Here is a 13,646-nt window from a genome sequence, read left to right as displayed (position 1 = left end):
CAAAAGATTTGAGGTTTCAGAAGCAACATAGCATTATAAAAAAGTATTATTCTAAAGCTATTCTAAAGCTTTCAAAGACTCAGAACGTTAACAAAATTATTTCTTTCATTATATTCCAGACAAAAACATACTGCACATGTCTAACCAATCCATCATCGTATAAGATCGGCCGAAAGAAACTCCACTTCCAGCGACGAAAAGTTTCATTTACCACAAAGCGCTATATGCCGCGAAGAGTCACGCGATTTAATAACCGGAAACGGGCATTGTGCTCTAATACGATCTGCCATTGAGAAAAGTCATAAATATCCCTCTTTTGCATAATATGCAAACTCATGTATTTTGAATGAGGTCAACTGCAACGCAAATAAAAATGATATATGACGAGCAGAGTAACCTCATTTTTTTCATAACTTGTTTTTATCCTCGAAATTACTGGAGATAAATAAACACCTGTTATTGTTTCTCAGAACTAATGTAACTCGCACGTAATTAAAATTACATATGGGTGTATAAATCAGCTTCGAAGTTTAAAATACTTCTTTCGGTTTAAGATCTTGAGCAATAAAATGCAAAGCTATTTATTTCATATTTTGTAAATGTTGTTTATTTCCTCAATATTGCATACTTAATGATATGTTTCTTCAGTTTGCTTTTTTTTATTTATACTGATAGGAAATTTGCTCAAAAACCTATTATGATTTTTTATCTGTCTTGTTTTTAATAGAAAAATTACAGAGAGCCTAAACTGTTCGAAATGCAGTCTGTTTTTGTTAATTAAGGTATGAAGTTTAAACAATTTTTGCGATCGCTTTTTTGTAAGATAAAAAATATTAGAACGTAATTATTTGAAAGTTCATAGGTTTCCTTGCGAAATTCCATCTCACAAGTAAGTTAAGGAATTGCTTAGTCGGAAAATAGAAAAGACATATTGCTTTTGAAGGAACTGTCAAACTCTGATATTTATGACAACAAATATCTTCTAATGAAGTTTTACTCCATCTTCTTAATTTATCTCTACTATTTTTACTTTTATTATATTTTACTTTATCTCTGGATATATATAAGAATGGAAGAGAACAATTTTTAATCATTCTATTGAAATGCATGTTTAGGGTAAGCTAAATGCTAAGTTAACATTTCGAAGCATGGGAAAAAATTTGATATCAGCCCACTGTTTCCACGGAGTTTGAATTTATATTTTTGTCGCATTTTCTTTGTATGATATAAAAGTTTAAATTTCAGCTCACTTAATCTTAAATTTCACATTTATAATCACTTTTAAAACTCAGTTAAAACTGATCAATGTAGATACGTAGGGCTGAGAAAACTGCTGAGTAATACACAGAGTTCTTTAAATGGATTCAGTTACATATACTAGTTTTAGTGTTTTACGAGAGTTTGGATGGTGTTCTCAGAGAACATGCCTATTTATGATAATAAAATTATTTAAATTATTAAAAATATCACTGACTAATAGAGATGGACGTCTCATTGAGGTATTAATGGCCAATATAAAACAGTTGGAAACTTTACGCACACTTTCCTTTCAGGGCTGCTGTTCCCATAACCCTTCACCATGGTTTTTAATTCCTTGTACGAAGTAAAAAGGAAGTATTGTAATCGCGAAAAGTTTCCGGCAACATATTTCAACGAAAATATCCATTTTGACCGCTATCGAATGCAATTTAACGATGTTTTTGCGTGATATCTGTGCGTAAGGACAGAATAAAATACACCTTTCCTCCAAAAAATTATAAAACTGCTTTAAAATTAATTCTGAAGAGAATTTTTCGTGGCGTCTGTACGAACGTATGTACGTATGTGCGTGCGTACGTATCTCGCATAACTCAAAAACGAGTAGCCTCAGAACGTTGAAATTTTGCATATAGGACTGCTATAACATGTAGATGTGCACCTCGTATTGTGGTTGCAATCGGCCGCACCAAACGTATATAAATATATTTATATATATATATCCACTCTGTTACCCGGCTCAGTGACCTCAGTATCTTTACTCTTATATATTTGTAAATTGTACATTTTTTGCTTTAAAAATGATTGAAATATGTTGTTTTTATCTTCCGGTTAAGGTTTTTATGCCTTTCTTAATTTTGGAAGCAATATTCGTACAATTATCAACAATCTAAAAGCTGTTTAAGTGCGGTTAAGTTTGAAATAACATGGCGGACATATTTGTTTACATTGGAAACAGCAGAATTGTAGATTTGTTGCCAATCTAGAGAGACTAAGCTTCGCAACACAAAAATAACGCCTTCATTTATTATTGCGAATTAAATCATGCTTAATCCTTTCTGGAATTTTTTCGAGGAAATAAGTGTTTAAGATTTACTTCGTAGTTTTTAATGCAGATATTTTGAGTTTTTATGTATTTTTGCCTTGTCGGGAAGTGAGAGCTGAATTAATTGAATGAGAAATACTAAATCGTCTGTGAAAAACTGTTTCTTTTCTGTTTTGTTTGCTTAATTTCTTTCATACATCGTTTTAGCTTTATTATAGTATTTGGATAGAACATGTGGCAACGATAGTTCTTCAAATGATATAAATTTTGTGCATTCAGAGTGTCGTTATAGTAAACAAATATAGTGAATTTTAAAGAGTGCATTTATCTATTGTGGTTTATGCGCTGTTGACGAAGTATATTTAATTCAATCCAATCAATTTAAATGAAATTCAAGAAAAAATGCGTATAATTTATTATTCCGTACAAGGAATTTATGTGGCGTACACATCAGATTTTTTGAAAAACTGTTAGGATAATGTTAGGAATATAACATGATTTGAGGCTTCCTAAAACTTGTATTCCTATGCTGAATCTCATCGGTCTAAAGTTAAGAAAGTCCAGATGATAGTCACAGCGAAAGAATTCATTGTATATTAAGATATCCAGTAGTAAAAAATTGTAGCTATCAAAGATTGTTAGAAAGATAATTTGGAACCAATATATTTTAATGAAGCCATTTTCATTTGATATTAGAGCTCAAAAATGAGGCAAAAGCTAAAGACTGAAAAGTTGCCCAAAATATCTATGTGGGCTAAAGTTTTATTGAAATGTAATTCTGAATTAGGCAAACTGTGTCGATAAATCTGCTCAAAATTTATGATTTAAGAAATTCATTTAAAAGGCTTTCATCTTACCATCTACATACACGTCTGTAAATACAAGTCTTGATTTTATATCAAGTATTGAAACTGCTGTTAAATGATTTATTCTCTACTGTTATTAGGTCAACAAAGCTGTCAGACAGTTAATAAGAGTTGTAAATTTTAAAACTAATTAATATTTTCATATTAAAATATGCAACATGCTGTATTATAACAAAACCAAATGAAATAATTTAGAAAGGCTAGACGTCAGGCCGCGCAGCAAAATGTTTCAACATTATTTATAAATAAGCATTTCTTCACCTTTCTAAGAAAAATGTAAAATTTACATACCTTTAGTCATAATACAAATAAAATAATGTCCGCAAGAATTGTGCGGAAGTAAATTTCTTAAATATTTACATATAGGTAATATTTATCCGTCTCAGACCAGAGAAGAAGCAATGCAATACTTTTGTCGTAAGATAGAAATGTTTTAAACATAACATTCGGTGAGAAGTGGTAATGCATTGTATCACTTTAAAATTATAAAATTTTTTATTACTTTTTTCCTGTTAGTTACTCATTTTCTTAATATCTCTTTTAGAGAAAAGACCACGTTTCTGTTGTTACTTTTATAAGGTAATCTTTTTCCTCCTTCCAGCATGCCTTCGTTGTGTAACAGTAGCACACTGAGCGCGTATTCGAGAGGTCAAGGTTCGAGTTCCGGCGAGGGCATTACTAATTTTTCAAGTCTACTTTAAAAAAAAAAAAAAAAAAAAAAAAAAAAAAAAAAAAAAAAAAAAAATTATGACTCTGCAGTGGTACTCTAACTAAAAAGGTGGTGGGCAATAATTATTCACTACCAGGAATTGGCTACTAGGGTCCCCTAAACCCCAGTCGCTATTTAAAACACGTAGTATATAATGTATTTTCTCCTTCCTTTCAGATTGTCTTCGTGGTGTAACGGTAGCACACACGGCTTCAAAAAAAGAAACAAACAAACTAATGACTCTACAATTTTAGCAAAATATTCAGGTCCTAGTTAAAATAGAATACATTGCAATGTACTGTTTTGTGCAGAAGAGCTTAATTCAATGGCTTTGAGACACAACTATACTGGCAATGGAGTTAACGCTTTACTCCGAAGTAAGGTGGCTTAGAAAGACAAAATAATCTTTTTATTGAACTCATTAAATTAACAGAAGCATTGCAAACGCTACAGAATATAACTCCATTACTTGAAGGTATTTAAAATAACATAAGATGAACTTAAAGTCAAGTAACGTACTCGGTGACTACATAAAAATAATCTGCTTAAAGTTGGCGCAATTTAATCAATGGCGCATATTGAATTGTCTGCTAGCAAAATGGGTAAAGCGTGAACTAACATTAGCAGAACTGGCAACATTAAATAACTCTAATGGGAGGTTGCCAGAAACTCTAATTTTAAAACATTCAAACCCTCAACTTAGATGCGCAAGAACTAATTTGCAATTTGTTGAGGACTACGAAAGAAGAAGCTTTAGCACAGTTTCAAATCATAACTGTTTAATAAACATAAAAATCCTATACTTTTCCCTCACCACAGTTTATTTAAATCCGAAAACGAAGGTCTTAATGACCTCACATAAAATTTAGAATTCTACAATCGAAAAGCATGAACCAACTCTAACAAAAACTCGTTTAAGTTCCTACGACTAAATTCACATTCTACAAATATGATTTCATTTTAAATGTTTGAGATCCATCACCGACATTTGTCTCATATCTCTTTCCAGGAATATTGAAGGAAAATTCTTTCAATTGAGAAATATTTAAGCCACACAGCGTGCACGTAAGAGTAACTTTATAGCTTTTCCAAGTTCACTTGTTCTCTCTCAAACCCTTTTCCAGCCATACAGCTTTATATTTAGTGAAACAGTTGCGTACAAGTTGAAGAATTTCAACAACTACCTGCTAACCGAGTTCTTACATTGTTAGAAGGATTAGACATCAACGACACCCTCTTTTAAACATCTTTACTTAATGTTCCAGACTAAGCCTTCATTTAACTTTATAAGTGTTGATTGGAGAGCCTAACTTTAAATCAGCTCATTTACAATATGCTATCCTTTAAATTTCATTTACAGTATTACACGCTATCAATATCACATTTTATGTTTACAGTACATTAGCTCTTAGCATATATATTCATGTATTCAAGATATTAAACTTTATTCAGTATGCTGTAACTCGAAATATTACCTTTAATTAGTTTTATATTTACATATAAAATTCATGAACATGTACACTAGTTTCTATTATTTCAATTGCATGTTTTGCAAACTTTTCTACTTAATACTAATTACGTACATATACGTAATTACGTATACGTACGTAATTAATAACTGCATGTATTTTTATTTTTGCATGTATCTCCTATGTATTTTGCATGTATCTCCTATGTATTTTTAATTACGTATTGTATTTTTAATTAATTCTTAAAACTTACTTCATACTACTTTCTACTGATTCATTACACACTTTAGACTGTATTTAACACACAAATATTAAATTCTTAAAAGTAGATAAATACATAAACAAAAGAAAAATGCTTCTTTAGCTGTACCTATTTTTAGATATCTCCGCCTGAGGTAAAAGAAACGTATGCTAGCAACTTTGCACACATAGTCTAAGTAAATGTTTGTTTATCTCTTCTTTTTGTGAAGTTCAACATCCTCTTATGCACAAAAATTCGCTCAAAGGTGGGAAGGTCATGGTTCTGTGGATTCTTACACTTCTCCGGTGAGAATAGCATTGTTGGTCATTTCCTATCCTTTCTAAATACGGTCATTAATACTCGTCGATTTCTTTTGAACTTCAGTGTATTCTAATAGTGCTAGTCTCTTCCTTCGAAAATACATTTTTGGTTTGTAGACCGCATGCTCTGCTCTGCATTTAATCTGTGCTTTTTACTCGTTGGTTCTTTTAACTTTCCTTAGTATTGGTTTCTCATCTGGCGGCCGTTTGTAGCATAGATTTCTTCTTAACTGATCAGTCATTTCCCTTCAACCCAAACGTGCTGCCAATATTGTTCGTTGGGACATTTCCTTTTCGTCGTTTTTTTCTTATTTCAACCTGCAGTTGTTTCTTACTGGAATGGTCGCGCAATTGCATTTATCCTTGAAATTTGTTTGGCACGTTCTTTGTTTTGCTCTTTCTTCTTCGCCATCTTCTGTAAACTTTCCTCTTTAAAGATATATCTCAGTATAGAAGCTGGGTCTTTTCTCACTTTTATGACTCCCGTAATCCTTTCATTTAATCTGCCGGGCTTGTGACTTAGACCTCGACATTGAATCAACCGAACTTTCCAATAGTTCTGCACTACTCAAGGCAGGAGATTCTGTCTTGTTTCCCTGATTCTCTCAATTAAACAGGGAACTTTGAATATAATACACAATTTCCGAACTGGTTTCTTCTAGTGCACAGGAAAGCGAATTATTTTTAAAACTTTACGATTCACCTTAAAATCAATTTAACGATTTTTCTTGTTCTAATAAAATTTTGTATTCCATTGCCCATATCTGAATCTCACGTAGTGTCATCCACTAATATCTGAATGTCTGCCAACATAAATTCTTCTGAACCTATTACAACAAAAACATTTATCCAGCGACATAGTCAGTTCTTGCCAAGAAATAATTCAGTGTTTTACGAGTAGTATTATGCTTGGCGAATCTTACTGCATAGGTTAATTCATTAATACAGATATCTCAGCGTTGGTGGTAATTCTTATACCATATCAGCTACAGATAATTTTAACTATTTTAACAATTCATTTGTTCTGCGATATTTGACTGTGGTCGATAAAAGATCATTTTAAATTGATTTTTTATCAAGAGCCGTACACATTTCCTCAATAAGTTTACTTATAAAAATACGATATACAATAAAAATAATCTCAGACAATGGTCCGCAGCTGGTGGAGCTGGGGACCATTGTCTCAAGTTATTTATATTGGAGCGCCGTATTTTAATATAAATTCTTTTAAGGAAGTACTGGCAACAGTTTTTATTGTCACCTTTCTAATGGGAATTGTTTTACCCACTTCGAAACATTATCAACAATCACAAGCAAGTACCTGTTTTTATCTTTTTCATACGTGCATAAAGGCTTAACAGATCAATTCCTACGTTATTTCGTTAGGTAATGTGGCTTTTATGCTATTTAGGTACCCATCCGAGCTATAATTAACACCATTAATAAATTGGCAAGTTTAGCAAGACTTCACATTATAAGGTACTTCTCCCACCTTTCTAGAGAGCCTTTGTGGTGTAGTGGTTCTGCTCGCTGGGCCGGTTTTCCAGAGGCCCGTTGTTCGATTCCCGGCGAAAGCGTTTGCTAATTTTTCACCTTGCATGCTTATAAAATAGCTAATGTCGCTACAACATATTTAGTTACAAATCTTTGCAGCTGTGAAAAATGAACAACTTCCCTTTCCCTCTACACTGTTTTCTTACATTCCAAGATGTCCTGATGATTTCATATCACGCAGTTCATGTAAAATGATTTATCTGAGATAACTAGCCATAATTAATTGTTCTTAGTTGTTCTTTTTGAATAAAACAGAAGGTTATCAATAATTTCCTAATTGGTGATTCTGTTCCTAATTCCTATTATGTCGTAATGTCAACAAATCAAATATCTTTTAATTCTTCACTTCATCATTTAGTTTAATTCTTAATAGGAAATCCGCTGTAATATTATCTTTTCCCAAAGTATGTTTAAGTTTTGAATTGTAGTCTCGTATTTTAAAAGCCCGTCTCGTGAGTCTTGGAGACAGAAATCTCCCAGAATACAGACGTACAATAGCCGCAAGTTCTGTGTATAAGGCAACAAGTTCCTTGCCAAAATAAACTCGAAATTTCTGAACTGGCAAAAAGACTCCAGTGTTTCTCTCAATAGATGTATAATGTCTTTGAGTTGGATTCCTTTTTTTTTCTAAAAAATGTAATCGGTTGTCTGTCTTGCATAAATACGTCTTCTATTGCGAACTCAGATGCATCTGTAGTGATTTCTAAATTAACGTATGTTTCAGGAAATTTCAGGACGGGGGCTTCTATTAATGCCGCTTTGAGGTTTTCAAAAGTCGTTTTTGCTTTCGCCTACCAAGAAAATGTATTGTTGCTCATCTCGCAGCGAAGGATAGCTCTGGCAACATAACATAATAAATAACTTCTACCCAACGTTACTTCAGAAACTTCTAAAATGAAAAAATAGTATGTTACATAGTAGAACACACTTTAATTATGTGAAACCCTACATTGAACATACAGTTTTCTAACTACATCTGGTTGCGAAGAAAATTACATTCCTTTTTTACGTTCTGAAGATTTTAACCGCAAGAGTTCATCAACCGATGTAAGTCATTTAACTCTTGCTTATTGGCGAGTGAAATGATGTTATTCTCAACATCTAGGTTTTTCCTTTTAAATTTATTAAAGACTCTGCTTTAAAGGCAAAATCTTTAAAAAATCTTTAATGAATGTTTTAAAATAGAAGTACAAGCCCAAAAATGATGCAAATTTTCTCGCTGTATTAGGTGACGGATAGTTTTTAATTTTAGTACTTTTTGAATCATTTGTTTTTATTTCTCTATCACATATCTAATATTCAAGACACTTGCTCACATATCTAATATTCAAGTTATTTGGCAGCTATTCTACATTTTGCTACGTTCACTTTTAAACCTGCTTCCCTTAGAAGCGAAAACACTTCAAAACAAACACTCAACAAATCGACCATGTTCTCACCATTGCGTTACTTGTGACTGTTATGTTATTAATGTATCTGGATATTGATTTACAAAGTACAGGCCTTAATATTATTGCCAATTGCCCTTTGAAATGTAGCGGGCTTCCCGCATAATAAATGCAGTTTTTAGCAGTCCTCCGATTTCCCACATATCTGGAAATTTCAAGAACTGATATCTAGCGTGGTCATGTATTTTGTAGATTTAATTTTTATTATTATTTCTTCAATTACTGATAAGGGGTCAACCTGATATTTTGTTTGGTTTTCTGCTTGTTTGGATTGAGAATCTACAAGCCTTGCAATTGGCAGAAAGAAGATTATTGTACCTTCCTCGCAGTATAGGTGGAGACTACTTGTGGAGAATTATAATTTTGCCATTCAAAATGCCCGAAATATGCTCTCCTATGCCGTCGTTTTTGAATTTATCGCAACATTTGGGTTTGCCACTAAAAGGGGGTTTCTTTCTTGTTTCGATCGAGTAACTCACCACACGTGCTAAACTTGGGGTGTCATGAAATAAATCTGAATGATCAATGGATGCATCTTTTTTATGTTCCAGATGGAGTTTGTTCATGTCCAAAGCTGGCGGTTTTACCTCTTTTTCTATCCACTTCTGCATGTTCAGCTTGTCATGCCTTCCTGAAATCAGTTCTCACGCTTGCGGATTTTAAAACCTCCAAACACAAAACACTTTTGCCTGTAATGTTCTCACCGCACACACAAAAACTAACCACTTTACGTTTTTAATTTTTAACTTGCACATTCCGAGTCAGTCTCACTATGCATTCATAGGGTGTTTCCTGCGCTATTATCACCTTGGTTCATACAACGTCGAAACACACGTATTTTCTATTTTTTTATAAAGCTTTCCTCAAAACGTTACTGACACATACCGACATTCAAATTTCCCAGCTAACTCAAAAATATGTTATAGTATATCAGACTTTCTAAACTTTAGACTATTGTGGATATGCGGGAAAAACCTGAATGATATATTTTAAATAACTTCTGAATCAGGGGTTTTCTCCCATATTACAATTTTACCACCTAAATCTTTGACAGAATAAAATCCGTTAACTCGTCGTTATTCGTCTAGCATTTACCATAAAAATTTGCTTCCAGTTTGGCCGATCTTTAACCATTGGAAATGCTTACAAAAGACCAGCTTTAAGTACATCAAACTTATAAATCTCACTCTCCGTTTAGCCTACTAGATATTTCCAGATTACCTAATACCAAATCAATGCTTGACTCATAGCCCAGCGGCTGCTTTACCAATCTTTTTTATTTTTCCAGCTGGATATAGTAAAATCGCGCTTCTAAGCTTTCGCTAAACTACTAAACTGAATTATGTCATCCAAACAAGTGGATAGCTTCATTGCAACTCTCATGACTTCCACAAAAAGGCATAATCCTTCTATTGGAATTGCTGATGTAGGAACCTGGAATCTCGATGAGGTTTAATGTTGCCTCGTCTCCAGGCATGATTTGTTAGAGAGCTGACTGCCAGATGTAGGGTACTGATTGAATAGAAGATTAAGTTAAGACAAAGTCTTAGAATTTTTTTTAATTCTTTAAACTAATCGAATGCTTCACTTGTGCTATAAAATAAAACTCTGGTACTTGCGGTTATTTTAATAAAATAACATAAAGCTAAATTCAAGTGACGTAGTATGTGACTATATAAAGACAGTTTACTTTAAGATTCTTTCAGTTTGCTTAAAGGTGGTTCAGGTTATCAATATTTAATCGTCTGCTAGCCAAATGTCTAAAGCGAGAACTGACTTAATAAGAGCTGACAGTAGTATGTAACAATGTGAGATTGTCAGAAGCTCTACCTCTAGACCTTCGAAACTTCTGCTTAAATGATGAGGATTACAAAAGAAATTATATTACAGTTTCAAATGTAATAACTTATTAATTCACATAAAATCTCACAGCTTTTCTCTCTTCTGTGTTTTCTAAATTAAAATGCAAATATCTAATCATCTGCAAAGCATTTTAATTGAAAATATGTTTTAATTTAGTCTTTGATGTATATAATCTTTTCTAGGTGCTATTTTTACTCCAGGTACCGAAGAACAGCAATCTGCATTTAGGCATGCAATTCATCTTCATAACACCAATGGTTCTCAAGCGCGATTTAAAGTGGAGCCTGTTATAGAAGTTCTTGATAGCTCTGACGCTTTCAAAATGGCACGTGCACGTGAGTTTCGATCTCTCTCTCTCTCTCTCTCTATATATATATATATATATATATCGTATGTTGCGATATTAATAATGAGGGAAAATATGGAAGGGGTAGGAATATATACTGTAAATAATTTAAGTTAGATTTACAATAATTACAATACGGCTTGGAGGTTTTGAATATACTAAAGGACCTTAAACTTTCATAGAAATTAAAATGTTTGGTTTAATTTACTTTTAAAATTATTCAAACACAAATTCATTTAACGATATCAAAACGAATATTTACATATTGTAACAAATTATTATTTATAATTAATCTCGAAAAGCAGAGGAATGGCCTGAAAGAGAACTTGAAATGTTTCAATTTACAAACTGAATTTTTACACCCGGTGATAAATTGAGTGATGTACCTAGACTTCAAGTATCAAATTATGAATGAATTAATGTTGCAATTGCATAAAGCACATTTCTTCATAATATTCAGCTCATTAAGTTTCAAAATCAGAGTATCTATTCAGCTGCATTCATATTCATAAAAATAATCATTTAATCTTTACATTAAAAAGATAGATCCACACTTATTTGAATAATTGATGTTAAATATTATCTCTGATATGAAAGTACTTTTGAAACTTCAGAATCAGAAGGTAAAGGAAATGATTTTTATATTGTAGCAAAAGCTGCTTTTTTATTATAAAATTTAAGATTTTTCATAAACTTCACTGAATTATTATGTCGAGTGTATTTTACATTTCGCTTTATCTTGAATTATCTTATATATCAATCATAAATGTATATAGGCAGTCTATAAGATCCATTTTTCATACTCTTTATGGAAGTCAGATTTTCTGTGGTGAATTCTGTACAGGCATATTAAGAGTTTATTTGAATAAATTTCATTATAGAGAGTATGGCTTTAGTTTGGCAACTATTCAGATTAATAACAAGAAGGAAATTATATCCTATTCCTTAGTTCTATTTATGATTACTTGGTTTTACAAGCAAAAGACTTTTTCAAATAAATAACCTAATTTAGTTCAACAGGAGTAAAACAGTTACAGCTGAAAGTTTGCATGAGACTGAAATTTGAGAAAACTTACAAGCGCCACATTTAGCATAGTTTTCTAAAATTAATTTCATATCTACTTAATCATAAGAGTAAATCTTTGACTCAGTACATTAAACAGTCGCAGTTTACAATCTCAAAACTTAACAGTGAAAGCCGAGACAAAAGTTTAAATAAAAAAAGTATAGTAATATCTAAGAATCAGTTTCAACGTCAAAACAAGGTTTCGTTGAAATGGAAAGCTGTCAAAACCGTCGTCTTCCAAGTCCTAATTTCTAGAAGAGTACACAATTCATGAATCTTTCCGATGCAGTTTTTTATTTCAATTATTAAAGAAGAGTTTTCATTATTAAAATTGACATTCTTCAGTGAAGAAAAGAGCGTAAATGATCGAACAACAGGCTTTACTCTTGTTCGGCTTTGTTGCGGTTTCTAACTTCAAGGCGGAGTACAACAATGGGATAAAAGATGGGGGAATACTTAAGAATGGTTTAACATGATTCTTTCTCTATCCCTAGCAAACAATTGTTTCAAACAGTTTCGGGATATTTTGATGAATTAACACGCTGCCGAAGTGAAAATATAATAAAATAAAGATTCACTAAAAATGTGCTATGTAAATTAACAATCATGAGCAGTTTTACATCACACGCAGTTTACAAGCACTTTCATTAGCATTTTAGTTTACATATGATGCGCAACCGCAATTCATGTCGGTGGTATGTTATCAGTATTCTGTTAAGTTCCACATGTATATGTGGCTAAATTGCAATTTTATCTGAAAAATGGTTAACATGCTATCAATCATCAAAATTATTTTAAAGGCTTAAATAATAGATACTGTGATATTCTTTATTTAAAATTTAATAAATTCATATGTTTTCTTTTAAGTAATTGATGTTTGAAGAACTTGATGGTAACCACATTATAAATATAAAAGCTATAAATCAAAATATAAAACTTTAATAAAATATAACAAGTTTCTCAATATTTTAACTTAAAGTTTTAATATATTTCCGAATCAACTAATTTTTGCAAAACAAAAGATCACGCGTAAAGTACTTTTAATTCACTCGAGTTTAAAACTTCATACTATCATATAAATTTTGATATTACGTTTATTATCGGACAATATTTTGACTGAAATGAAACAGACTGTTTCCCTGAAAACACAATTGTTCAATATACAATAAAAAAGAAAGATATAGATAAATTATTTTTTAATAAGCCCCCCTAAGAAATATAGCTTTTATGTCCGCAAATTGATACTTAAAACCAGTGGTTAAGTATTTTATTACTTATCTCTTCTAGTTTATGAAGTCACTGAAGCATCCTAGTGATAGGAGTTTTAATAACCATGCAGTCGAAAAGCTCGTAAGTAGATATAAAAGTTTCTGTCCTGATAAGAACAAAAAAGATTTTCACAGTTCATTTTTCAGTATGATATTGTTTTGCCTCGAAATGCTTTTTGCTTCGTTGAATGACC

At 31.9% G+C, this 13,646-nt stretch overlaps 1 protein-coding gene across 3 annotated transcripts in view; it reads left to right on the top strand.

Moving 5' to 3' along the window:
- The window catches only part of LOC118197897 (glutamate receptor 1-like), a 396,844-nt gene that overhangs the window by 24,904 nt on the left and 358,294 nt on the right, over nt 1-13,646 (top strand). For all 3 annotated transcript variants that reach the window (XM_085808310.1, XM_085808312.1, XM_085808311.1), the window contains exon 2: nt 10,955-11,107. In XM_085808310.1, the coding sequence (XP_085664436.1) occupies nt 10,955-11,107 (153 nt within the window). The remainder of the gene's footprint in view (nt 1-10,954; nt 11,108-13,646) is intronic.

This window comes from Stegodyphus dumicola, chromosome X1 (genome assembly GCF_044657685.1).
Source record: "Stegodyphus dumicola isolate Sdum_Otavi_A_Nest chromosome X1, ASM4465768v1".
Taxonomy (NCBI): domain Eukaryota; kingdom Metazoa; phylum Arthropoda; class Arachnida; order Araneae; family Eresidae; genus Stegodyphus; species Stegodyphus dumicola.
The sequence above is the reverse complement of the archived record's forward strand: the minus strand, read 5'-3'. Positions and strand labels throughout refer to the sequence as shown.